At 43.7% G+C, this 27,672-nt stretch overlaps 2 protein-coding genes across 7 annotated transcripts in view; one reads left to right on the top strand and one right to left on the bottom strand.

The window, feature by feature from the left end:
- The window catches only part of Zmynd12 (zinc finger MYND-type containing 12), a 24,958-nt gene extending 1,876 nt beyond the window's left edge, over nucleotides 1-23,082 (bottom strand). Inside the window, exons 1-7 of one of the 2 annotated variants that reach the window (XM_090335074.1) lie at nucleotides 22,762-23,082; nucleotides 14,102-14,243; nucleotides 12,607-12,778; nucleotides 7,414-7,583; nucleotides 4,510-4,632; nucleotides 2,995-3,106; nucleotides 538-683 (exon numbers count right to left, since the gene is read on the bottom strand). In XM_090335074.1, the coding sequence (XP_090191200.1) occupies nucleotides 538-683; nucleotides 2,995-3,106; nucleotides 4,510-4,632; nucleotides 7,414-7,583; nucleotides 12,607-12,778; nucleotides 14,102-14,243; nucleotides 22,762-22,871 (975 nt within the window). In that variant the 5' untranslated portion in view covers nucleotides 22,872-23,082. The remainder of the gene's footprint in view (nucleotides 1-537; nucleotides 684-2,994; nucleotides 3,107-4,509; nucleotides 4,633-7,413; nucleotides 7,584-12,606; nucleotides 12,779-14,101; nucleotides 14,244-22,761) is intronic. The other variant, XM_090335075.1, reaches the window with a different exon arrangement.
- Ppcs (phosphopantothenoylcysteine synthetase) lies at nucleotides 22,876-27,672 on the top strand. 5 transcript variants are annotated; one of them, XM_090335078.1, is made up of 3 exons: nucleotides 22,876-22,964; nucleotides 24,135-24,238; nucleotides 26,517-27,667. In XM_090335078.1, the coding sequence occupies exons 2-3, from the start codon at nucleotides 24,146-24,148 to the stop codon at nucleotides 26,838-26,840; spliced, it is 417 nt and encodes a 138-aa protein (XP_090191204.1). In that variant the 5' UTR covers nucleotides 22,876-22,964; nucleotides 24,135-24,145; the 3' UTR covers nucleotides 26,841-27,667. The 5 variants fall into 5 exon arrangements, with proteins under 5 accessions (XP_090191204.1, XP_090191203.1, XP_090191202.1 ...); XM_090335077.1 differs by lacking the exon at nucleotides 22,876-22,964 and adding an exon at nucleotides 23,289-23,367; XM_090335076.1 differs by lacking the exon at nucleotides 22,876-22,964 and adding an exon at nucleotides 23,450-23,982 and having other exon boundaries at nucleotides 26,517-27,672.

The raw sequence follows: 27,672 nt of genomic DNA, 5'->3' as shown, positions 1-27,672 counted from the left end.
TGCACGAAGACCTGGGTTCGATTCCTCGGTACCACATACATAGAAGAAAAAAAAGCCGGAAATGGTAAATGGTGCTGAGGCTCAAGTGGTAAAGCTCTAGCCTTGAGAAAGTCCAAGGACAGGGCTCAGGCCCTGAGCTCAAAGTCCAGGACTGGCAAAAAATAAATAAATAAATATACAGAAATGGTTACCTTTTTAGTCATTTCCTGGCAACTCAACCCTACCTAAAACCCTGCAGCAACAGGGACCTTGGTAATTGAGTGTAGAGTGATCACCTCATTTTCCCGGTGGCTACCCAGAGTCCTTCTGTGCTGCTAGCATCCCATGGGGCTCAAGGCACAGTTCCCCTGTGCAATCATGGGAAGTCTCCCTTGAGAAAAAAACTGTCCTGCTTCCATTTTGCAGGCTCTTCTAAACTGTTTTAGAGTGAGGGCTTGGAGGAGGTAGAACCCTGTGCTTAAGTAAAACACAGCTGAATTCAGCTAAAGTGTATTTCTAGCTCTGTTTCAGACAGACTGCTTTTCTAAGTAAACTTGCCTTTGAAGAATTCATCATCAGGTAGAAAAGCATTGCCAGGGTTTGCAGAACTAAGATAATGTTTTTTGGAGTTCTGACAAAAGAAGATTCCCGAATGCTCAAGACTGAAGTCAGGATCCGGATGGCTTCTGCATCCTGGGCTTCATCTGTGGTGAGGGAAGATAGAAACACAGGTCTGAAGCCCCGGGGGCGGGGGGGGGGGGGGGGGGGAGGGAGTGGCTCATGCCTGGAATCCTAGCTACTAAGGAGGCTGAGTTCTGAGGATCCCAATTCAAAGCCAACTCAGACACTAAGGAACACGAGACTTATATCTCCAATTAACCCCCAGAAAACCGAAGTGGTGCAGTGGCTCAAGGTGTAGGGCAATAGCCTTGAGCTGAAGAGCGCAGGGATAACGCCCAGGCCCAGAGTTCAAGTCATGACCGAAAATAAAAGAAAGAAAGAAAGAAAAAGAAACACAGGTCTTAAGCTGTGCACGCACAGCTTACACCTGAAATCCTCGTTACTTGGGAAACTGAGACCTGAGGAAAGAGATTTAAAGCCAGTCTGGGCAGACAAGTCCAGACTCTTATCTCCCATTAACCATTACAAAGCCAGAAGTAGAGCACAAGTGGTAGAGTGCCAAAAAAAAAAAAAAAGCCAAATGAAAGCCCCAGTCCTCACAGCAAAACTAAAAAACAAACAATAAATAAACCATGGGCCCTGGGAAGCTGCATCTGCAGTTACCAGCTGACAGGCAGCAGCCTTCTCTAAAGGGGCTCAGGTAGAAAGAGCCCATATGTCAGCAGGCTCTCCACAGGCAGGAGAACTCTCTCCTCATACACAGCAGGAAGTAGGACAGCTGAAGACACCATGCAGCGTTGTCTACCTGTCATTAAAGCCACCTACAATGTGCCCTTCCACAAGTCCCAAAGTTGCTAAAGTCTTTCAGACCCTGAACTCTAAATGTAAAGACAAAGAATCTGTTACAACCAGATTCCTTGTGTCCTGTTCAGCCTCCACTGAAGCTGTAGTACCACAAATCCTTTCTTCAAATGATCACCTGTCTGCTTCCCCATGTGAATCTGTAATAAGCCAACAAGCTTAACTGCCAAATTCTGTTTTTTCTTTTCTTCTTTGTAAAAATGTTTGACCTGTTCAACCACCAGCAGGTGGCTATGACCACCTACATGTGGTTTCATCCTTGTGGTTATTGACTGTGGACATCATAAGGTGACATCATATGGTGACCACCACCTGTGTGGAGTTATGATTGCCTGCATGTGGTGTTTGCTAAGTTTAGACCCCTGAAGTCCAGGGCTGTTCTCTATCAGCCCAAAGGCGGAGAGTGGCTGCTGCGCTACTATTAAATTGATTCCTAGCTAGGTTCACTGAGTGCTGGTGACTCTATTACTGCTTACTATTGTCCTCAGTGGTTTCTGTTCCTACATTAGGCATTAGTTATTGAACAATTATTATAGTCCACAAACTTAAAAGCACAGATCTGATTTCCTAGTTTTCTGCTGTAACATGAATCATTTCTATAATGAGAAAATTCAATAAAGCTACTAGCTTTTTAAACCTTAACTCAAAACTTTTTCTTTAAAAAGTCATCCTTTTTCACCACCCACCCGTCCTCATCTGGCCTTTCTGAGACAAGTGCTATAGTAGAATCTGTGTTTGTAGAAGCCTGCTCTGTGGTTACACATGGGTTCTGCATCCCCATCTTGCACTGGAGATCTCTTTAGAGCACGAACTAGATCCCCACCTTTAAAAAACATGTTTCAAAGGGCAAGGCTCTGCACTGTGCTACTCTCAGCCTTCTGCTGATTCTGGAGATGGAGGTGGATCAAATTTGGCCCTGTCATTCATCAGAATGAATCCTGCAGCACAACTTCTTTGTAGACTCTAGATTGACGTATGAGCCCTGGAGCGGTAACAGAAAAATGAGAGCTCTGCAGAAACCACAGGGGCTCTCACTGGGACTTTTTCCTCCAAATCAACTTCTGTGTTATGCCCGTGGAGGCTAGGCATGACAGAACTGAATTCTTCCTTGTAATATACAAGCCAATTTGGAGGGACTTGAAACCCCCAGTAATAGAATCACCAGCACACAGTTAACCCAGCTAAGAGTCCATGTAATAGCAGCACAGCGACCATTCTCCACCTTCGGACTGATAGCATCCCTGAGCCTCAGTGGGGCTGACTACAGGCACGTGGTCGAGCAGGTTAAGCACTTTTTTACAAAAACAAAAACAGAATTTGGCATCAAAGCTTGCCAGGCTATTACATTCCTATCATTGGTAAAAAGCTCTCTAAACTCCACATCTCATTTTCCCTGCCTGTAAAATGGTAAAGATGTACCATGACCAGAATAGCTTCTCTTCCTGTAAGAGGTAAGATCTGTTTATGGGAGATAGGTACATATTCTATAGAACCACATCTCTATTCTGCTTCCCAGGGAGAACTGCCACTTACCCAGGCCAGTGTCGTTCACAAGTCGTTGGCCCAGTAAATCTGGTTTTTGAGCCCGAATCTGTAAGAGGGTTTGATAATGATCATTCACATAATTATACCAGATCTCTGAGACCTGTTGGGAAAAGAGACAGCAATCAGACAAGTAGGATCAGCTAGATGGCAGCACAGCATGTATGGCTAGGTTCTTGAGTTTAAGACTCCTTTATTTGCTGTGTTTAGGGGCAGAGGAGTCCCAGAAGCTCCCAAAAAAAGGCCCATCAAAATTATGTGCAAAAGAAGTTGGGTGCTAGTGGCTCACATCTGCAGTCCAAGCTACTCAGGAGGCTGAGATCTGAGGATTGTAGTTCAATGCCAGGAAAGTCCATTAGAATCTTCTCTCCAATTAACCACCAGAAAACCAGAGGTGGTGCTGTGGCTCAAAGTTGTAGAGCACTAGCTTTGAGCAGAAGAGCTCAGGGACCAAAAAAAAAAAAAAAAAAAAAATGCATATGACAAGAAAGGGGCTGCAAAGCACCGATAGCAGACCAGGGAGAAGGCCAAGAAGAACCTAGTAATAATTTCTACCATTTGCAGAGCACTTTCTTACTATCCTTATTTTATATGACATAACTGTACAACAGTAACTGACACAGGTCATATTCAAATTTGGGGGAATCTGTTAAGTAGCTCTGGCTTTAAATTCAGGTCTGAGCCAGGCATGATGGCTCACGCCAGTAATCCTAGCTACTCAGGAGGCTGAGGGTCAAGGTTCAAAGCCAGCCCAGCACAAAAGGACCTGAGACTTGTATCTCTAATTAACCTCTAGAAAATGGGAAGTGGGGCTTGGCTCAAGGGTAGGGTGATAGCCTTGAGCAGAAGAACTCAGAGACAATGCCCAAGCCCAGGGATAGGGTGGTAGCCTTGAGCTGAAGAGCTCAGGGACAGCACCCAGGCTGAGTACAAGCCCTACAACCCACCAAAAAAAAAAAAAATTCAGGTCTGTCTGACTCCAAAACTTATTTGTCTTCCAGTTCTACCAAAATGCTACTTTCTAAGAAATGGATCTAAAACACAAATCATTCACAGCTTGTGACATATAAAGAAATAGTTGCCGACCAAGTGAAGTGTTACTGAGTGAACGTAACTGGCATTTTAAAAACAATTTTAAAATGTTTACATATCAAGAGGGAATGTTTAATGTACTGCCATGTTCTTCAGTCCTTTGACAGGACACTGCAGCAGTAAAAGACCACCAGAAAATATTCCTGCTCTGCTGCACACCCCAATATGTCCACATTGCCTTGCCCTTTGGATATTGGTACTCACTGGCTCATCATTCAGTATTGGCTAATCACCCTATAGGTGCTAAGAATTAGTCTGTTTTTGGAGTAAATAAATAAGAGGGGAAGAAGGTGAAGCATATCATGTGTCAGGCTGTATAACTTCATCTTTCTGAGCATCTCATGTTACGTGTCTCATGAATGGTCTATGCCTGTTGTAAGATAACAAAGCGAATGCTCACATTCCCCTGCTCACCCTAGTGTACAGTGTGTCTGCCACGTCCATCTTTTCAAGTCCATAGAAGATATTAGCCAGATGGAAGTAACCTCCTGAGGTCCTGATGTCCTCTGTTCCAAAAGCACAACTCGCATAATAAATCTATTGAGGGAAGAAAAAGAGTGCTTGACTTCTCTTTGCAAACCACAAGTCTGATAAAGGACTCAAAGAGAGAACATTTACAGGAACCCAGTGGAAACATGAGCTAAGGACCTGAACAGACACTTCTCCAAACAGATATATAAATTGAACACATGAAGAATCACTTAACAATAATAGTCATTAGAGAAACACAGATGACATTGCAATGATTTCTTTCTACTTCACTCCCAGTAGCATGGCCTTCTTCAAAAAAAACAGAAAATGACAAGTGTTGGCAAGGATGAAGAGAAAATGAAACCCTCATAAATTGCTAAGGGGAATGTAAAATGGTATAGCTTTTATGGAAACAGGTTGGCAGTTTGTCAAAAATTTAATCATAGAGTTATTATATGACCCTCTTCTAGGTGCCTAGCCAACAGAAATAAGAATGTGTCTCTATACAAAGACTTACACACAAGTGTTTGCTGGAGCATTATTTTATAATAGATAAAAAGTAGGAACAGCTGAAATGTCCTACAACTAACAAATGGGCAAACAAATTGTGGGAAAAGGGATGAACCATTATCAATATGTGCAATGATGTGGCTGAATCCCAAAGTAATTAGAAGTGAAAGAAGGCAGATGTGAATTGTCCATATTATTCTGTTTATATAAAATGTCCATAAAAAAGCCAGGTGCTGTGGCTCACACCTGTAATCCTAGCTACGCAGGAGTCTGAGCTGTGAGGATCAGGGTTCAAAGCCAGCCTGGGCACCAAAGATTATGAGACTCTTATCTCCAATTAATCTCTAGAAAAGGGGGGCTGTGACTCCAGGGATAGGGCTCCAGCTAAAGAGCTCAGGAACCACACCTATGCCCAGAGTTCAAGCCCCATGTCCATAAAAGAAATCTATGGAGATAGAAAGTAATTTCTTAGGGGCAGGGGTGGGAATGAAATGACAGAAAATGGATATGAGGACATATGGGGTAATGGCAATGTCCCAGATTCGACTGTGCATGTACTAAATGTACTAAAAGCCATAGAATTGCACATCTAAAGGGTGGTGGTATATAATGATAAAGGAATATGTCAATTAAAAAAAGGCCAAGCATGGTAGCACATACTTGTAATTTCAACACTTGGGAAGCTAAGGAGGAAGAGTATGTGTTCAAGGTCAGCCTTGGCCACATTTAAAAGGAGGAGAGGCTGAAAATTTTGGTACATGCTACTCTGCGGCAGAAACAAGACAACTGCCACCCAAGACTGGCCTGAAAAAAAAGTACAAACACTTCCTGAAACAAACTAGAAACAAAAAGCATTCAAGTGATTGAGTGCTTGTCTAACAAGCACAAGGCTCCAAGTTTAAGTTGTTACTTCTAACAAACAGAGAAAGAGAGAGAGAGGGAGAGGGAGAGGGAGAGGGAGAGGGAGAGGGAGAGGGAGAGGGAGAGAGAGAGAGAGAGAGAGAGAGAGAGAGAGAGAGAGAGAGAGAGAGAGAGAGAGAGAGAGAGGAACATAACTCAGGAATATGAGCTTTACCTAATTCCTAATTGTATGGTTTAGCTCGAGGGAATATTTCTGTGTTTAATTTGTTAGAGGATGAAAAGGACAGAAAAGAAGCATAAATAGAGAATTGTATTGTGCAGTAACGCAGGTGGAACTATACGGCTCCCTCAAAAGGATTACTCAAGGATAGTTTGGTGGAACAATGATGAGATGTGGAAGTGTTAAAGAACCAACAAGGACTAGTGAAGCTCCCAAGAGAAACACCAACAAGAGACTACCAGCATCCTACAACTCAGCAAGTAAGGAGAGAGGGGGGCCCAGACAGAGATGGCACTATGGAAAGATGCCACTCAGCAGGAGTCGTGTCCAGATGGCAACACTGACCATGTTTCCAGAGCTGGGCTAGGGTACAAAGGCAGCAGAGAGAATATCTCCCTTGTTAGGTCTCTCAATGTCAACAGCCAGACAGCAATGAAGTCCAAGTTTTGAAGTTCCTGGTGCTCAGCCTCCCAGAGCAGGAAACAGATTGGAGTATGGGGATATGAGCAATAAGCAGCCTCAGAATGAATTCACTAGGACTGTATAGTTGTAGGCAACCAGAAATATTGTTTGGTGGTAAGGCCAGTACTGTAGATTCTAAGGAAAAAGCCAGGCTACATGGAGATTGCAGATTTCAGGCTCAGGAACTCTCCCATCTGACAATATCTCCCAATACAGAAGTTCTAATAGGTACTTCATAATTTTGGAAGATCAGCTCAGTTATCACACGCATCATCCTGTCTAAAATTTGTACAGAGTTTTATAGTTTGTAAGTGCTTTCTTATAGACGTAGCTCATTTAAGTTTAATAACCATACGATGAAATAGAGACATTGTGATTTGTTTTGGAAATAGCCAAAGTATATATACACTTTTCTTTTATTATTAATGTTTTCAGTGACAGATTGTTTTCTGCTTTTTATCTTACAGGTGAGGAAAGAGGTTAAATAATTGGTCTCAGACTGTGACTAATGAACCATAGAGCTGAGGCTTGAAGTAAAATGTTCTCTCAACCTGTGCGCTCTTCTGTCTTCTATTATCTGCAGAGCAAACAGGCCTGGGGGAAGCTGTGACCTGGTCAGGGTTGGACAGCCACCAGGTGGAAAAGCTTGGACTCAGGTCATTAGATGGGTTCCCGCTAACATCTTGACTAAAGGCTCACTTACAAACAGAAAGTTTTAGAGAAGATAGAAGAAGAAAAGAAAATTAAACAGCTGTCCTCAAAAACACCTGGATGTTCCAATTTAGTGTGTTTACATCATTGGCCAGATGATAACGGGCTTCCTCAAAGTTCTTCTTGGCTATGTAGAGAAGTCCCAGGTTCCGATGCAGCAAGGAGTGGGTGGCATTGCTACAGTCCGTTGACTTGAGCACTGTCCACTGGGCTTGAGACAGATATTCCTCAGCCTGTACAGTCCGGCCCATACCTGCCCAGAAGCAGTGAAGATGGTTATAATAATAACACATGGTAAAATATGAGTCAATTACATATTCATTTACTTATTCCAATATTTATTTGTTGTGTACTTGAGTTTAAACTCAAAGCCTTATGTGCCTTGCTAGGCAGACATTGTACCAGAGGAAATAGGTAAGAATGCCTAACAGGGAGTGACTGTTAAGAAGCATAGAATTTTGGGCTGGAGTTTGGTCTAGTGTAGAGTGCTTGCCTAGCATGCATGAAGACCTGGGTTTGATTCCTCAATACCACATGTGTAGAAAAAGCTGGAAGTGGTCCTGAGGCTCAAGTGAGCTCTAGCCTTGAGACAGTGATAAGGCCCTGAGCTCAAGCCCAGGACTGGCCCCCCCCCCCCCAAAAAAAAAAAAAAAGAAGCAGCACAGAATTTCTCTGGAGTTGATGAAAATATCCTGGAGTTAGATAGTAATAATGATCTCACAACCTTGTGAATATACTTAAAATTACTGAATTATATTTTAAAAGAGTAAAAGAATGAAAGTGATGGTATGTTCTGGGTAATGGTGGTTCATTCTATAATTCTAGCTACTCACAAGGCTGAGATCTGTGAATTATGGTTCAAAACCAACCTGGGTAGGAAAGTCCGTAAGACTCTTCAATTAACCAGCAAAAAGGCCAGAAAATGGGCTGTGGCTTAAAGTGGGAGAACACTAGCCTTGAGCACAAAAGATAGCACCCAGGCCCTAAGGTCAAGCCTCAAGACTAGTATAAAAAATAAGTTATGGTATGTAACATATCTAATTCAATACCTTTTATGTGTTAGGCCTTGGATTAAGTGATAAAGATTTAAACATGAAAGAAAGCTGTCACTTTGGAAAAAGTCACAAATGGATTGGCGATAAAAATAGAAGCATAAAGTTTATAAGTTTGATTCTCTTAAAGGGGAGGAGAGGTGAGAGGGCTAGTGGAGTGGAGAGGCATGTTGAGCTGAGGCTGAGCCGGGCTGTAAGGATGACTAGTTTCCTAGTTAGGTAAGAAGGGAGGGAGGGAGGGCAATCCAGGTCAAAGTAGAATGTACAACGTCATAGACTATGAAATCATAGTGTACTATGTGTGGTGGGCTATCGTCCTACAAGATTAGAGCATGAAGTGTGAAAGGCAAAATGGCAGGAAATAAGGCTAACAATAAGGCTAACATGACCTGGGAGCCAGGTCATGGAGGGCTTAGGCAGTCAAGCCAAAGAACTGGCCGCATGAGAACAAGGAAGAGAGGATTTGCAGAAAGGGAGAGAGAACCAAACTTAAATTTAGAAAGATCCTCTGGAACCAGTGTGGAAGGAGAGAACAGAGGAAGAACTGTGGAGCACTTACTAGACTTCTGAAATAGGCACAGGCTGAAAAATAATTGAGCCAAGTTGTCCAGGAAAAGGCATTCGAAGAGAGCACATTCAGAGACTGGGACAGAGCAAGGCCAGAGACTGCCCGCCCTGGCACTCAGCATGAGGATGTTCATTTGGTGCCCACAGTGTGGAAAGGTATACATCTTACACACACAGTGCTTTGAGGCAACAGAGATGCAGGAGGGGTAGCAGAGATGTTCAGTGCTGAAAAGAGTGAGGCTTTCCATATCAAGGATTTGAATGTACATGGAATAGAGAAAGACACCTGGGAACCAGTGGCACATATGTGACTGGTGAGGCAACAGTCTTCTCTTAGAGCAGATCTGAGTGACAAGATGTGGGAAAGACAGTGCGGATGAAAGTATGAAAACAAAGAATGTAGCAGTCACAGCCAAAATGAAGACTGCGGCTGATAGGAGCCCAGCAGAGAAAAAGAGCCAGAATTTGCCAGGAAGGAGCTGCTACTGGTCCCACACTGAGCAAGTCCACTTGCTCCTCTGATTGCATCTGATAACAGTCCTGAAATAGTGCCCAGGGAGGAATTCACAGGGGAGGAACCTTTATTCCTAACTTACTGAGTTTCCATCACTGCATAGATGCTCAGTGCACAGTGAGACATGGTCCCTGACCAAAAGGAGCCTGCAACCAGGGAAGCAAGTTTATAAACAGCAAAGTAGGAAGTGCTGTGAGGAAATGAACCCAACCATGTCCAAGTAGAAGCAGAGCAATTAGGGAGTACCTCTCTGAGCTGACAGGTAAGCAGATAATTGAGGATCAAATAGAAGTCAGGCATGTGTAAGGAGAAAACTGTAACCCTGACATCAGAAGGAGCTTGGTGTCTAGGGTCAGCCAACCAGTAAAGCATGTGCAGAGTTAGAAGCCAGTTCCTTCTGCTTCCAAAGTGCTGACAATAGTGTGCCGTAACTTCTTCTGAAGTGTTATTGAAAATACAATGTCTAGTTGATTAAAATGCTGGTATTTTACTCTTTAAAAAGAGGCAGGGGACGGGGCCAGGAGTTAGGCCTAGTGGTTAAAGTGCTTGCCTAGCATGCATGAAGACCCGGGTTCGATTCCTCGGTACCACATACATAGAAAAAAAAGCCGGAAGTGGTGCTGAGGCTCAAGTGGTAGAGCTCTAGCCTTGAGAAAGTCCAAGGACAGTGCTCAGGCCCTGAGCTCAAGCCCAGGACTGGCAAAAAAAAAAAATGGTAAAAAGAGGCAGGGGGTAAGAGAAAAAAAGCTGTTAGTTTTCCACTCCCATCTGGAAGAATGTCTAAGATGAGAAACAACCCTGTGCACAGGGTGTGATTTATTTAGACTTTCAAAAAAAGTCAGCCTGGCTGGGCACTAGTGGCACACGTGTGTAATCCTAGCTACTCAGGAGGCTGATCTAAGAATTGCAGTTAAAAGCCAGCCCAGCCTGAAAGTTGGTGAGACCCTTATCTCCAATTAACCACCAGGAAACCAGAAGTGGTACTGTGGCTCAAGTGGTAGAGCCGATAGCCTTGAGTTGAAGAGCTTAGGGACAGTGCCCAGACCTAGACTTCAAGCCCCATGACCGGGAAAAAAAAAAGGTCAGCCAGGATGGACATTAATGGCTAGACATTATCATGATAGCCTCCATTCAACAGCATTCTCAGTTTCCAAAACACTTTGTTCAATGCACATGAATTCATGCAGTCTTCAAAGTGAAGCACTCCATGAAGTGCTTACAGGATGCTGCTTGTGTGCTGGGTAACTTGCCTAAGTGTCAGATATTTCTACAGTATTTTTTGAGTTCCTTCTCTGGAGTAGGTATTGTGCCAGGTATGAAGATCTCATAATGAATAAGTATACACAGAGACCCAGTTCTCCCTGAGTTTAAAACCTAGTGGAAGAGACAGACACTCATTAATCACATCAGTGAATGTGTAGCTATTAATACAGTAAGTGCTCAAAAGAAAGGAGGTGGTATAGGCCAGTATATGGAAAAGAAACCTAGGAGGATCAAAGTACCTGGCTATCCTGTAGGTGCCCCTTGCCTTTCACAAAATAACAGTACAAAGGCTCTCAAATAAAGACCTTTAGTTTGGGACTCTTGGCCTCCAAACTATAATAATTTCCAGGCTGGGAGTGTGGCTTAGTGGTAGAATGCTTGCTTAGCATGCCTGAAGCCCTGGCTTCTATTCCTCAGTACCACATAAACAGAAAAAAACCGGAAGTGGCACTGTGGCTCAAGTAGTAGAGCACTAGCCTTGAGCACAAAGAGGCTCAGGGGCAGTACCAGGCCCTGAGTTCAAGCCCAGGACTGCCAAAAAAAGAAAAGGAAGAGAAAGAAAGAAAGAAAGAAAGAAAGAAAGAAAGAAAGAAAGAAAGAAAGAAAGAAAGAAAGAGACAGAGAGAGAGAGAGAGAGAGAAAGAAAGAGGAAGAATTGGAGAAACTTGGATGAAATCTTCTAAGTAAAAGAGGTTGTAACATGGTTATGGTCTTTATAGGAAATAAACACTGCAGAATCCCAGAGACAAGGTACCAGCTAAGCACCTTATGCTCATACTCAAATACTGACAGGGAGGGTCTTTAAATGTTCTTCCTACACATTTACTTCACTTTTTCTTTTCGGTGCTAGAAATTGAGCCTTCCACATGGTCATCAAGTGCTCTCCCATGATTTCCCAGCTCAAGAAAAAAATTTTAATGATAGCTTTTTGTTTTTACCAGTCCTGGGCTTGAACTCAGGGCTTGGGCACTGTCCTTGGGCTTTCTCAAGGCTAGTGCTCTACCACTTGAGCTACAGCACCACTTTTGGCTTTTTCCGTGTATGTGGTACCAAGGAATTGAACCCAGGGCTTCATGTATGCTAGACATATACTCTACCACTAAGGCTATGTTTCCTTCCCCATAATGACAGTTCTTAAAATGCAGAAAATAGTAGTCCATGACAAAAACTGTAGATGCTTAAGAATGGATATTTCTCTCAATGTCTGAATTATTCTGCTTGTTGTGGGCATCACATGGGTCTAATAATACTATGCCTCTCCCTCTCAGAATTGCCTCGCCTATATGTACAACAATGGATTCCCATCTTTCTGTACTATGTACCCCTGGCCCCGAGGGAACAAAGGTAATTCCACACTCAAGCTAAGCCAACAGAATCCTATCCTCCAGCAATTTATAATCAGAAATCAGATTATTATCTACCTCATAGCTGAAGGACATGTAAACTCAAGCACCACATGTAATGTCTGGGGGCTGCTGTTTTCTGCAGTGAGAACAGATATTAAGATCTGGTCTGCAGAGAAAAGAAATGAAGTGGCTATCCAGAGAGAATAGCTGAGAAAGGCCCAAGGGAGAGCGAGAGCACAGCCTGGTTTTCTTACAGCATTCCAATCCTAGCTCTTTGTGAAGCCTCAGCCCCCTTAGGACACTACAGCAACTTAATCCATTCCCTCTGTTTGCACAAGTGTGGCAGACAGAATGGATTTCTGTCACTTATAGGCCAAAGTGTGTCATTTCCTTACCGACGTGGTGCCAAATTTCACCACAACCCTGTTCTTTTACAAAAGGTGTCTTTATGCTATATTCTTTTAGCCTTTGGTAAGATGCAACAACATAGCACTTCTTAGGGACACCAAGGGGTCTTAAGTCATTTTCACTCACCAAGGCTGGCCTCAGCCAGCAGCAGGTAAGCAGGCACAAGCTCTACTGAACTCAGACCATGCACATTCCTGCGGAAGCGAAGGGAATGCAATGCAGCCGGCACAGCAACTTCGTGTTTGCCTTCAAAAATATATTTCTGGGCCACAGTGTAGCAGAATTCAATCAAGTGCTTCTATGGAAGGAAAAAATAATCACCTAAGGCAAAGGTAGACGTAAATTCAACTGGAGATAAGGGCAGCATTCAATGGTCTGGTGGAAGGCACATAGTGAGCCTTCCTACTAAGGTGGCATGAGATCCAAGTTGACCAAATTCTCAACTGTGAGCTCCTCAAGGCTCAAGAACATATGTTTCTTCACCTTAGTTCAGTGCTTGGCAGGTAGAGTCAGGCTGGCTTTGAACAATGATCCTCAAGATCTCAGCCTCCTGAGCAGCTAGGATTACAGGCATGAGCCACCAGCACCTGGGCTTGAACCACCAGTGCCCAGCTTAAATTTTTTTTACCTGGGCCATGATCCTATTTACACTTCCTGAGTAGCTATTAGGCCTACATCACTGTACCTGGATTTTTTTTTGGTTGAAATGATGTTTTACATTTTTTTTCTCTAGGCTGGCCTTGAACCATAATCCACTCTAAAAAACAAGCATGAGCCATCATGACCTAGGGGTTTTGTCTCTGACTCCCTGGGCATTTTTTTTCTCAAGGCTAGCACTCAACCATTGTGAGCTACAGCTCCACTTTCAGCTTTTTTTTAGTGCTTATCTGGAGATAAGAGTCTCACAGACTTTGCTGTCCAGGCTGGCTTCAAGCCATGATCCTCAGATCTCAGTCTCATGAGTAGCTAGGATTACATCTTGAGCCACTAGTGCCCAGCTGATCTAGATTATACATCATTTTAAAACTATTACATGATCAGATTCATCATAGTACCTGGCGGATGAGGATGCTACAGACTAAACTGTGTCTCACACAAAAGTCATGTATTAAAGCCCTACTCTATGGTCCCATATGTCTTCTGGTAGTACTTGGAGGTAGAGCCTTTAAAGAAATGAGTATGTTAAAACAGGTCCACTCCGTTGACTTTAACTTACTCTTGACTGGTGTCTTCTTAGGAAGAGAAAATTGGACACAGAGACACAGAACACTATCTAAAGACACAGCAGGCAGGTGGTAGCCATGAAAAGAGGTCTCAGAAGAAATCAAACCGCTGGACACCTTGACCTTGGACTTTTGAGCCTCCAGAACTGTGAGAAGATTGATTTCTGTTCGTAAGGTCACCTGACCTGTGGCGTCTTACTATGGTGTTTGTTGCAAGGCAAGACAGTGAAATTCAGGAAATTTGTGGCTAAATGCTGACTGGTTGGGACTGAGGATAGTAGAACAGAGCTTCTGTCTGCACCATAGTTATGACTTAGTGATACAAGCAGTTTTTGGAACGTGCAGGACAATTTCACTGTACCTGTGAGCTCACCCCAGGACAGTCTTACAGGACCCACCTGTCGTTGCTGAAGCTGCTGCAGGCCATGCTGCCTCTCTTCCTCTGAATTGAAGAAGGGCATGGAAGTGCGCAGTGGAATCAGAAGCTGGCATATCTTCTCATGAATGCTGACCCAGTCAGCTCTTTGATGCACAGAACTACTGACAATAAAAACATGGATTTCATTATCTCTCTCTTTGGCCCTCCTACTGGACTAGCTCTGGACACTAGAAAAGGGAGACCTTAGCCAGGTGCTGGTGGCTCATACCTGTAATCCTAGTTACTCAGGAGGCTGATATCTAAGGATCATAGTTCAAAGCTAACCTGGGCAGAAAAGTCCCTGTGAGACTCTTATCTCCAATTAACCATCAGAAAACCAGAAGTAGTGTTGTAGGTGAAAGTGGTAGAGCTCTAGCCTTGAGCAAAAGAGTTCTGGGACAGTGCCCAGGCCCTGACACAACCAACAACAACAACAATAACAAAGTAAAAGGAGACCCACACAAACCTAGCAAGGAATGAAAAGCTATTTCTGAGATAGAAATCAATAGTTTTTTTGTTTTGCGTTTTTTTTTTTTTTGCCAGTTGTGGGGCTTGAACTCAGGGCCTGAGCACTGTCCTTGGACTTTTCTCAAAGCTAGAACTCTACCACTTGAGCCACAGCACCACTTTGAACCTGGACCTTTGTGCATGCTAGGCAAGCACTCTACCACTAGGCCAAACTCCAGGCCCTGAGATCAATAGTTTTATGTGGTTACTTGATGTTATAAAAACTGTGTTGGGGGCTGGGAGTTTGGCCTACTGGTAGAGAGCTTGCCTAGCATGCACCAAGACCTGGATTTGGTTCCTCGGTACCACTTACCTAGAAAAAGTCAGAAATGGTGCTGTGACTCAAGTGGTAGAGCTCTAGACTTGGGAATGCCCAAGGACAGTGCTCAGTTCAAGCCCCAGGACTAGCAAAACAAAAACAAAAAAACAAAACTGTGTTGGGGAAGCAGGGGTCTTTTGTGCAGCTACACATTCCTGTAATCCTAGCTACCATGTGCTATAAGGAGCAAGGTTTGAAGGCCAGCGCAGGCAGGAATGGACATCAAGAAGACTGATATCTATGAGACTCAACAAACAAACCTCCAAAAAGCTAGAACTGGAGCTGTGGCTCAAGTGTGAGAGCACAAAACTTGAGTGAAAAAAGCTCAGGGACAGTACCCAGACCCTGAGTTCAAGCCCCAGCTCTAGTATTTTAAAAAAAGGAGGAAAAAAAGAAACAATTTTACATTGTTCTAAGATCATTTTCAAGCTATCTAAATATTGAAGCTGATGAATTTGAATGCTTTTTTTTTATTCCCTTGAGAAAGGGAAGGAATCTATATTTGATGAGTTTAGGAAAGACTTTACAAACATGTTTCCCTATAACCAATGCCAAGATAACCACATGTGAAGGAGCTCATGTAGAATGCATTGGGAAACACCCTCCAGTGTTTGTAGACCTCCTCATAAGAGTATCTGGTGATTCGAATATTAAACAAAATGTTATCATTTTATAGGTGGCATCTGTGGAGAGATTAGAGTTACTCTTGTCTGTATTTCTAAGTGTGTGTTCAGCAATCTTAAAAGAGGTATAATGTTTTTTACCTCGCTCCTATTATACATGCAGACTTAGACATTCAATTAGTGTACCTAAAGGACATTTGGGTCACGGTAGAAAACTTCGGTTGAATAGCATTCCAGTAGAATACCTTTTCCAATGCCTCTAATAATTACCTCTATAAATGACCTCTAATCTACTACCCAATTCTACCCTTCCTCCACCCATATTGTAGTTCTCATTTTCCGTGGTAATGTTCACAGCTCATAAGTCTCCATATTAAGACTCTAATTTGGTGTTTTCAGTATATTCATAAGATTGTGTACTTATCACCTGAATTCAAGGACATTGCCATCCTCCAAAAAGCAAACTGAGCTTGTTAGCAGTATTTGCAATTTCTCCTTTCTAGGGCTGATGTCCAGCAACCACCCAGACTCTTAGCATATAGGAAGTAATGTCCACTCTTTTGTACTATTATGGATAATGCAGCAGTGAACATTTGTGCACAACTTTTTGTACAAACATGTTTTAAATTTGTGGAGTGTATAGTTAAAATTGAGTTAGGTTATAACTATCTGTTTAACTTTTGGAGGAATTGTCAACATTTTTCCACAGTGCTGCACCTTTTCATATTTCTACCAACAATGGATGACAGTCCAATTTCTCCACATTTTCACCAATACTTTTTCCTTCTGCTTTTGATTATAGCCATCATAGTGAATGTGAAGAGAAGTATCTCATTTGCGGCTCTGATATGTATTTCCCTAATGACTAATAATGATGAGTGTCATTTTATGGAGAAATTGGTCGCTTTCATACCTTTTTTGGAGGAATATTTGTTCAAATCCTTGCTCAGTTTTTATACTGAGTCTTTTTATTTTTGAGTTTCAAGAGTTATTTACATATCCTGGATACCAGATTTTGATCAGCCTGTTCATCAGGAACACAACTGATTTTTACATATTAATCTTTTGTTGTTGTTGTTGTTGTTGGTTGTGAGACTTGAACTCTGGGCTTGGGCGTTGTCCCTGAGTTCTTTAGCTCAAAGCTACTGCCCTACCCCTTGACCTGGGCGTTGTCCCTGAGCTCTTCAGCTCAAGGCTACGCCCTACCCCTTGAGCCACAGCCCCACTTCCTATATTCTAGTGATTAATAGGAGATAAGAGTTTCAGGATTTTTTAGTGCCCAGCTGACTTTGAAAGCTGATCCTCAGATCTCAGCCTTCTGAGTAGCTAGGATTATAGGTGTGAGCCACCATGCCTGGCTTAATCTTTTTTTTTTTTTTTAAGTCAGTCATGGAGCTTAAACTCAGGGCCTAGGCACTGTTCCTGAGCCTTTTTTACATATTAATCTCATATCCTACAACCTTGCTAGGTTGATTTATTAGTTCTAAGCATACTTTGGTGCTTTTTGTTGTTTTTTGGGGGGGGGTGTTCTACATTACAAGGGTATTAGGGTTGTCCAGAGAAATGGAACCAATATTTATATATTATGTGAGTTGGTCCTTGTACTATAGATATTACACATTCCTACAACCTGATGTCACCTGGAGAACCAGCAAAACCAGTGTTGTAATATAAACTGAGTTTGAAGGTCGGCCGGGTAAAGTGTCTGATGATTTGGGTCCTAGGATCCAAAGAACCAAAGCCAGAGCTCTTTATTTTGCTAATCCTGAGGCCTGAACTCTGGGCTTGGGCATTGTCCCTGAGCTTCATTTGCTCAAGGCTAGAATTCTACCACTTGAGCCACAATGCTACTTCTGGCTTTTTCTGTGGAGTTTTAAAATTGGAGATAAGACTCTCACAGCCTAGCTGAGCATGGTGGCTTATGCCTGTAATCCTAGCTACTCAGGAGGCTGGTTGGCTGAGATCTGAGGATTGTGGTTCAAAGCCAGACCTGGTATTAAAGAACCTGAGACTCTTCAGTTAATCACTAGAAAATGGGAAGTGGGGCTTTGGCCCAGGGGTAGGGCAGTAGCCTTGAGCTGAAGAGCTCAGGGACGGCACCTACGCCTAAGCCCCATGACCTACAAAAAAAGAAAAGGGCCTCACAGCCTTTCCTGCCTAGGCTGTTTTCAAACCATGATCCTGAGATGTCAACCTCCTGAGTAGGTAGGATTAGAGGTATGAACCACCAGCACCCCAGTGGTTTATATGGAAAGGCAGGGGAAAAGAGGTGTCTCACAGCACATCCACCTTCCTGCCTTTCTGCCCTGTTCAGGCCTTCATGGAGTGAATGACACCATCTACACTGGTGAGGGTAATCTTTACTGTCCAGTAATTCAAGTCCTAGCCTCTCACTTACTACTCTCACAGACTTCCAGATTTTTTTTAACCAACTATGTGAATATTCCTTAGCTCAGTCAAACTGATACATTAAATTAACCATCATTCCAGATCATGTCCAAGGTGGGTGTCTTTTACTTCATTGTTTTGCTCTGACTAGAATCTCTAGCACAATGTTGAACACAGAGCTGGAAGCAACATCTTTGTCTCTTTTCCAGTCTTAGCAGTGAAAACTCTCAGTCTTTGGCCATTATGTATAACTTTAGCTTTATGTGTCTCTATGAGTTCTTCATAGTTGTCCTTTAATGGAAGCTCCCTTATTATCCAAGTTTATGTCTCTTTTTATCATAAAACATGCTATAATTTTGCCAAATACTTTTTTCTAGAAAACTGCATGGTTTTCATGTCTTATTCTGTTAATATGTCGTATATATTGGTACTTGTATTTGAACCAATGTAGAATTCTTAAAACACATCCCACATGGTCATGAATTTTAGTCCTTTCTTTATGCTGGAAGATTTCAATTGTTAGCTTTATGTTACGGAGTCTTACATCTGTGGTCATAAGGGAAATTGGTCTATAGTTTTTTTATAGTATTATCATTGTATGACAACATGCCCCCAAGTTAGAAATTGTTTCTTTCCTCTGTTTGTTTTTGAAAGTTCATTAATTTTTTTTTTTTTTTTGATCAGTTGTAGGGCTTGAAGTCTGGGCCTGGGCACTGTCGCCAAGCTCTTCAGCTTGAGGGCTACCACCTTGAGCCACAGCGCCACTTCCGGTTTTTTGGTGAAATGAGAGTCTCACGGACTTTAGTGCCTGGGCTGGCTTTGAACTGCTGTTCTCAGATCTCAGCCTCCTGAGTAGCTAGGATTACAGGAGTGAGCCACTGCACTCTGCTTCATTAATTCTTCTTTAAACATTGGAAAGAATTTGCCAGTTAATTCATCTGATCTTGTGCTTTCTTTCTTTCTTTCTTTTTTTTTTTTTTTTTGCCATTTCCAGGGCTTAAACCCAGGGCCTAGGCACTATCCTCGGGCTTTCTCAAGGCCAGCGCTCTACCACTTGAGCCACAGCACCACTTCTGGCTTTCCTATGTGTGTAGTACAGAGGAATCAAATCCAGGTCTTCATGCATGCTAGGCAATCACTCTACTACTAGACCAAACTCCTGGCCCCAATCTTGTGCTTTTTCTGGTGTGTGTGTGTGTGTGTGTGTGTGTGTGTGTGTGTATGTGTGTGTGTGCGCGCGCACGCGCACGTGTATACACTGCACATATCAGTATGAGGCTTGAAGTCAGGATCTGGGTGCTGTACTTTAGCTTTTTCACTCAAAGCTAGTGCTCTGCCATTTGAGCCACAGCTCTACTTCTGGCAATTTGGTGTAACTTGGAGGTAAGAGTTTCATGGACTTTCCTACCTGCACTGCTTCAAACAGTGATCCTCAGATCTCGGCCTCCTGAGTAGCTGGGATTACAGGTATGAGCCACCAGCACCCAGCTGTTTCTCTTTTTTTATTTTTTGCAGAGAGCTGAAATGGCTTTATAATTAGAAAAAAGATTCTTTTGTAGGAAAAAAATAACCAGTAAGAATTCAAATTTATTATCTTTATTTTTCTTTTAATTTCCAGGGCTAGGGCTTGAACTCGGGGCATGAACATTGTCCTTTAGCTATTAGCTTAAGGCTGGTGATCTACTACTTGAGTCGGCGCAGCTCCATTTCTGGGTTTTGGCAGTTAGTTAGAGACAAAAGTCTCATGGACTTTCCTGCCAAGGGTGGTTTCAAACTGCAGTCCTCAGATCTCAGCTTCCTGAGTAGCTAGGATTACAGGAGTCAGCCACTAATGCCTAGTTACTAACAGCTTTGTTCCTTAAATCTGAGATATGGAGAAGAATATTTACCGTATGTCAGTTTAGTCCTGGACACAGTTTTACCACCATCAAAGTCACAGGATAGGAAGTGGTGCTGTGGCTCAAGCAATAGGGCAGTAGAGCTGAAGAACTCAGGGACAGTGCCCAGGCCCAGAGTTCAAGTCCCACAATCAACCAAAAAAAACAGAACAGGTCATACGTGTTTATCAAACACTGGGACATAAGAGCATAGAAATTTGGAGAAAAGAATTGAAGAGAAAAGAAGAAAAAAACATTTAAGAGAAGTAAAAAGCAAGTGAAAAGGGCTGGGTACAGAGCTCAAGAGGTGGAATGCTTATCTAGTATGTGAGAGGTCCTAGTTCAATCCTCAGAACTGAGAAAGAACAGCAAGTTAGAGAAAGGAAAAGGATGGAGAGCAATGGTATAAGAAATGATCATTTATTTATGTCTTCATCAAATATTAGTGAGAACTATTTTAAGACTCTGCTGAAGGCCATGAGTGTATGCAGTTCAAAACACAGCACACATGCCAGCTCTGAACACACTGGAAATTAATGGAGCACAATAAAATTGAGACAGTAGGCTTGCCAATAACTGAAATGAAGATAAGAGTTAGTGCACAAGTACAGTGACCGCGAAGTGACTTAGGAAGGAGGAACTGCTCTGGCTACAGGGATAAAGAAGACAATGGTGTTTTGTAAGGAGATGCTCACACAAGGGAAAGATGCTGAATCTCTCCTGAGTGCCAGACCTGGAGCTCTTATTGGTCATCTCTCCTAGGCTAACATGAAAGCTCCTCAGATCGTGTGTCTGCAACAGAGTCTGTCATGCTCTACCTCTTGACCTTGATCCTCGTCCAAGTTCATAGATTTATTGCCCACTTATTCAACAAATGTTCAATTAGTATCTGATATGTGTGGATACTAGGAAATACCACAGACATTTGGAAAGTAAACTATACATATGTGTATATTTAGTTTATATATTAGGATGGGTTTAGAACTATCTGAGAAATGAACTGCATATAGTAGCAGATGCCTATAATCCCAGCTATGTGGTAGGCGAACATTGGAGTATGAGCATTCAATGCTAGCCCAAGCCAAAAAAGAAAAAAAAATAGTGATACCCTATCTACAAGATAAACATTTTTTTAAAAATGCTGGGCATTGGGCCAGGAGTTTGGCCTAGTGGTAGAGTGCTTCCCTAGCATGCACGAAGACCCAGGTTTGAGTCCTCAGTACCACATACATAGAAAAAAGCCAGAAGTGTTGCTGTGGCTCAAGTGGTAAGAACACTAGTCTTGAGAAAAAAAAAAAACAAGGACAGTGCTCAGGCCCTGAGCCCAAGCCCAGGATTAGCAAAAAAAAGAAAAAATGCTGGGCATGGTAGTTTACACCTGTAATTCAAGCTATGTAGGAGGAGTATATAAGTCGATGTGATCCAAGACTAGTCCTGGGCAAAAGACACTCTACTTAAAAAATTAACTAAAGCAAAAAGGGCAGGGAGTGTGATTCAAGTGATGTAATACATGCCTAAGAAGCACAAAGTCCTGAGTTCAAACCCAAGTACTGCCATAAAATAAAAAAGGGAGGGCTGGGAGTTTGGTCTAGTGGTAGAGTGCTTGCCTAGCATGCACAAATACCTGGGTTTGATTCTTTGGTACCATGTACATAGAAGAAAAAAAAAGCTGGAAGTGGTGCTGTGACTTAAGTAGTAGAGCACTAGCCTTGAGGAAAGCTCAAGGACAGTGCTCAGGCCCTGAGTTCAAGCCCTAGGACTGGCACACAAAAAAAATAAAAATAAAAAAGGGAAAAATATATTTAAATTGAGAATTAAAAAGGCAAGAAAAAAAAACAAGGAAGTTTGTGGTAGGAGAGGTTCTCAGCAAAGGGAACTAGCTTGTCAAAAAAAAAAATCTGAGGAAGAAATTGCAAGTTCAGGGACAACATGGGACAGATGTGGTGGGCAATGAAGGTAAAGACGGGGCACAGGGCTTGATAGTTCCTATCAATTTTGGTTGTGTTCTAAATGCAATGGAGCCACCAAAGAGAAAGCAACAAGGAAAACAGATGCTTTCCTTGACCTGATGGGGCATACAGCCTGGTGAGGAGATTCAGTACCCCATAACACAGGCCATACTAAAAGCAGTGACCGCTGGACCATTCTCCACTTGCATCTTGCAAAGACTTTTGAATAGGTTATGGAACCCCACGATCCAGCTTCCACACAGCTGCCATCACTTTCCTCAACACAGGAAACCGCATGTCAGCTCAAAAGCATGCATGACTTGCCCAAGGATGACTTACAAACTCCTTCCTCACACATCCATGCCCCTCCATCTTTATCCTATCCCTGTAAACTCCTCCTGTGAACAACTACCATTGATTTTCAAACTTTCCCTTCACTCTGCTGGTAAGAACTGTCTTCTCATAAAACAACAAAAGGCTTACAACAATTCGTGTAGATGCGATTCTCTGGCACTGCCACTCTCCCACCCCTTCCCTGGCTTAGCTTCCAGCACACCAACTGGCCCTCTTTCTATTCCTCCGAGTACACGAGTCCTGCCCTCTTCTCTGGCTCTTATAGTCAGAGCACGGTGCTTTCATTTTCTCACAGAAACTGTCAACCCATTGATTTTAAATCACACGTCCTTTGCCGCTCAGCGTCCATTTCTCTCAAGGGACGTGTGTGTGTGTGTGTGTGTGTGTGTGTGTGTGTGTGCGCGTGTGTGTGCACTTAACCTGTCTCCCTTGTTAGGCCTTTCAAAGAACCTTCTACAAGCATCTTAGAAGGGCGGGGAACACTTCGCCACGACCTCCAGACACACCTGCCCACCAACCGGTTCCTGCCACCCCCACGCCAGGCCCACAGGCCTACCCGCCGTCGGGGGGAGGAGGGCGGGAGGGCGGGCGGGGAGGAGCGGGTGCCACGTCCCAGGGCCTACCAGTAGTAAGTGACTGTACAGGCCGTGCACACCCGCTGGGCCGGCGCCTCGCACACCTCACAGCAGAGCCGCCGCCCCTTGGGCACCGCCAGAGGGTAGATGACGTCCATGCTGCCGCCCCGGGTCGGTCTCCAGGACCGTTGCCAGGCGAGGACACGCCGGACGCGGGCGTCACGTGACCGCCGCGGGCAGCCGGGCTCCGGGTTAGTTCAAGGGCAAAGAGGCGGAGGGCGGGGAGGACGCCCGGCGGGTGTCCGCCGCCGTCTATTTTTGAAGGCGGTGAGAAATAAAAGGCTCCAAAAGGTTCAATGGCCAGAGAATTGAACCCCCAAAGGAATCCAAGTTCGGGGCAGGCTGTATGGTGGCCGGAGAGAGCCAAACAAAGCCAGTTCTTTGACACTTCCTCCCCGCCCCCGCTTGAGAATTAACGGAAGGAAATGCCCTTTACTGGACATTTCCTCTTCCCCGCACCTCCGTGGAGAATAAGAATTCCCCGCAGCACAGTATCATTTTTCCCTAGGCTCCGTGACAGAATAACAGCATTTCTAGACTCGGATCAGGACACAAAGGGGCGAACACTGGCTACTGCGGCTGCGCGCGGCCCAGGTGCAGGAGGGGCGTGGCCTCGGCAGCGGGAGGGGCGTGGCCTCGGCAGCGGGAGGGGCGTGGCCCCGGCAGCCTGGTGTCGCACAGGCACCGACACCGCGACACTCATGGCGGAAATGGACATCGTGGCCGAGTTCCCCAAGCCCGCGGGTGCTACGCGCTGGGCCGAAGTTATGGCTCACTTCGCGGCCAGGCTGGGCGCACAGGGCCGGCGGGTGGTGCTGGTCACGTCTGGTGGCACCAAGGTCCCTCTGGAAGCGCGGCCGGTGCGCTTTCTGGACAACTTCAGCAGCGGGCGGCGCGGGGCCATGTCGGTCGAGGCCTTCCTGGCGGCGGGCTACGGAGTCCTGTTCTTGTACCGCGCTCGCTCAGCCTTTCCCTATGCCCATCGCTTCCCGCCCCAGACCTGGCTGGCGGCCCTGCGGCCCGCTGGCCCGGCTCAGGCGGGCCTCCTGACCCTAGAAGCCGAGGAGAATGCGCTCCCGGGCTTTGCTGCGGCTTTGCGGAGCTACCAGGAGGCAGCGACAGCCGGCACCTTCCTGGCGGTAGAGTTCACCACTTTGGCGGACTATCTACATCTGCTGCAAGCGGCGGCCCAGGCGCTCAATCCACTAGGTGCGTGCCCTAGGAAGCCACTGATTTCCTGGAGGCAGAGCCACTTTCCACCTTGTCCCTTGTCACCTAGGGATCTCATAGCCAGGAACACTGGTTGAAAGAAACTGATCCTATACTCCTGGGTTCGTTATACCTTCTGCTTCTCTTTGCAGGCCCTTCTGCGATGTTTTACCTGGCTGCGGCCGTGTCAGATTTCTATGTTCCTGTCTCTGAATTGCCTGAACACAAGATCCAGTCATCTGGGGGCCCACTGCAGGTGATGGGCACTTCTCTTCCAGAGATCTGATCCCCTATAACCAATCTTGGGTTAATTTCCCTCGTGATTTGGAAATGGCCTTTTTGCATTCTGTATGCGCTATGCCCTGGGGATACAGAGATGAATAAGACACCGCACTCCCTCAAGGACTTCACAGACTAGCCAGGGTGCTGGACACAGACATAATGACAATACAGAATGCTAAATGCTCTAGTGGAGGTAGGTACAAAGGGCAGTTAGACCATGGGGGAATGAACTGGGAAAGTCAAAGGATTCCTGAAGGAGATAATTTCCAATTGTTTTTTTTTTTAAAACAAACAAGCAAACGAACATGTAGAAGGTCTTAAAAGTGAAGAAGGTCATTCCAAGTGGACTTTAACATAGTTGAGATTGGAAGTGGGCGTCCGTGAGATGTAGAGCATTGAAGAGGTGACTTGTGTCATATCCCTCTTAAGGAGCTTCAGCTTTGCCCTATGGAATCAGAGGGCACATAAATAGGAGAACGACATTGAGTTTTTGTCTGAATAGAATATTCTGGCATTATTTTGAAAGGTGAAGTAGGGAGAGATTGGAGCCGATAGAGTAGTTAGAGGTTATTGTTTCCTGGAGAGAGATGGGGAGGTTAGTGGTGTGATTATGTTGCTAAGATGGTTGGGTGTTTTAGAACCTAAAGGAGTTTTTAACAATTTATTGGATGATACAAGAAGAATCTATATAGGTGAGGCTACTTGTGGGGCATCTGTAGGATAGTTATTTGGTTGTTTCTTCAACAAATATGTGTGGAGTACATAATGTGTGATAGTCACTCCTGCTGTGGGAAATGGAGATGAAATCATTGAGAACCATACCTAGTACTTGCATTACTTAGATTCTCCAGGGCAGTCCAATGCATACCATGTTTGGCACTAGTGAATGTCAAAAAATGAAGTAGGAAACAGGTATTATATCCCTATCTCACAGAGGAAATCCTGATGTTTATTAGCGTAGTAATTTCACATTTTTAGAATGCTGCATCTTTAACCCATATTTTTTAGCTTTATCTTGAACATACCCCAAATTACTCATCATTCCTCTTTGTAGGTATTAGGAAACAGATGATCAAATGAAAATGAAATCATTTGTTTTCTCAGGGCTAAGTTGTATAAGATTTGTAATCTAGTTACAAATGAGTGGAATCCAATAGCCATTCTACCAATATAAGAATTTTTTAGATTGAAAGGGTTTTTTGTTGTTGTTTTTTTGTTTGTTTGTTTTTGCCAGTCCTAGGGCTTGAACTCAGGGCCTGGGCACTGTCCTGAACACTTTTTGCTCAAGGCTAACACTCTGCCACTTGAGCCACAACACTGGCTTTTTCTGTGTATATGGTACCAAGAATCAAACCCAGGACTTCGTGTATGCCTAGGTGAGCCCTTTACTACTAGGCTACATTCCGGGCTCTGGTTGGTTTTTTTGTTTGTTTGTTTTCTTTGTGTGTGTGTGCCAGTCCTGGTCTTGAGCTCAGGGCCTGAGCACTGTCCTTGAGCTTTCTCAAGGCTCTACCCCTTGAGCCTCAGCACCACTTCCAGCTTTTTCTATGTCCGTGGTACTGTGGAATCTAACCCAGGTCTTTGTGCATGCTAGGCAAGCACTCTACCACTAGGCTAAACTCCTGGCCCCTTGTTTTGTTTTTTTGTAAAGAAACAACCCCTCACTCCACACAAATTCACTGTGTACTAGTGGCTCATGTCCTGTATTCCGAGCTACTTAGAGAGATCGAGAAATTGCCAGCCCAGGCAGAAAAGTTAATGATACTCTTATCTCCCATTAACCACAAAAGAGCTAGAAGTGGAGCTGTGGCTCAAGCAGTAGAACACTAGCTTTGAGCAAAAAACTCTCAGAGATAGTGCCCAGACCCTGAGTTCAAGCCCCAGAATCAGCACCAAAACAGAAAACCAACAACAACAACAGTATTAATGAGCCTCTGCCAAAGCAAACATTTGTATGAGCAGATTATTTGTGTACGTTTACTTGATGGCTGCCTTTTAAAAAAAAATAGGGAATGTTTAAGAAAATATTAGAGTGGCAGAGCAGGGATGATTTAGAAAACATGGACTTCCCCAAGAAAATGAATGAAGGCTTGATTTCAGGCAATTTTATGAACCCACAGCACCAAAGCTTTTAAATCCTTTAAGCTTTGAGAAGTTTGACAATGATACAGGCAAAATATGAATTCCCAATTCCTTGCTTTTCCTTATAGGTAGTGGCCATTGCTTATTAAGCTTTTCTTTTTCCAATACAGATAACAATGAAGATGGTGCCAAAAATGCTCTCTCCTTTGGTTAAAGATTGGGCTCCCAAAGCATTTATAATTTCCTTTAAGTTGGAGACTGATCCCTCCATCGTAATTAGTCGTGCTCGGAACGCTTTGGAAGTTTATCAGCATCAAGTGGTGGTGGCTAATATCCTTGAGTCAATACACTCCTCTGTGGTTATTGTAACCAAAGACTCGGAAACCAAGTTATTGCTGACAGAGGAAGAGGTAGCAAAAGGCATAGCAATAGAAGAAAAGATAATAGATAATCTTCAGTCTCGACACACAGCTTTTATACATGACAGAAATTGAACTAAAAATCTCTAAAGTTATTATAGGATCAAAAGCTGTTGAATGGACCAAGTCTCTTACAGATGTCAAGAATCAGAATAAATCCTTTGCTTTCTTAAGAAGAATGAAAATGAAGGAAAGGGTCCAAGTGGTGTGTACAGACTAATAATGGTTTGGTGTTTCTCTTTTAATGACTGGACCACTTGACACCTGAATGTCATTGTGATTTGGAAGTTGAACCATAGAACTATATCTCATATTTTTGAAAAGGCTATTAGGAATTCACTATTCCAAAAATATATTTGGAGGGCTGAATACTGAATATCAGCATAGTTCATACTGGAGGAGGATTATGGATACATGAGTGGCCATGCTTTGGACAGCAAGTATTTGTTGAGTGCCTACTATGTGCCAGGCCCATGGTGAGCTGTGAAGATTTGGGAAATGGATGTATAAAAAATTAAGTGCAATAAAGTGTGTGCACACAAACCAACACATGGAAAGGATTTTTTTTCTTTTAGAAAAAAATTACCTGAAATGGGAGAAGGAAAGAAAGATACTTCCCTGAAGATAGACTGCCTATTGCTTGCACAATTTCCCACTACATTTACTTTTTACTTCTTGTCCTGCTTACTCCATATTTGAGTAATAATTTACCTCTCGTATATTTTAGAGCTGCTCTTGAGGTAAATTTAACACAGCCTTCCACTTGGAACCAGGCAAGGGCCCATGTTGAGCCACTGTGGTAATGTGTATGTAGTTTGGGGTCAGCATGACCAGCTGTGCCACCTACTAGCTTTATCAGCTTTAGGCACATGTCAATCTGTTTTCTTATCCATAACATGGGGATAAT

The sequence above is a fragment of the Megascapheus bottae genome, chromosome 6 (genome assembly GCF_031878675.1).
Source record: "Megascapheus bottae isolate mThoBot1 chromosome 6, mThoBot2.hap1, whole genome shotgun sequence".
In the NCBI taxonomy this organism is placed as follows: Eukaryota; Metazoa; Chordata; class Mammalia; order Rodentia; family Geomyidae; genus Megascapheus; species Megascapheus bottae.
This window is presented reverse-complemented; position numbering and strand designations above follow the sequence as displayed.

Coding starts and splice junctions, on each gene's coding strand:
- Ppcs (XM_090335076.1), top strand. CDS start 23,475: ATGGCGGAAATGGACATCGTGGCCGAGTTCCCCAAGCCCGCGGGTGCT. Junction 23,983..24,134: donor CCAGGCGCTCAATCCACTAG/GTGCGTGCCCTA, acceptor TTCTCTTTGCAG/GCCCTTCTGCGATGTTTTAC. Junction 24,239..26,516: donor CATCTGGGGGCCCACTGCAG/GTGATGGGCACT, acceptor TTTCCAATACAG/ATAACAATGAAGATGGTGCC.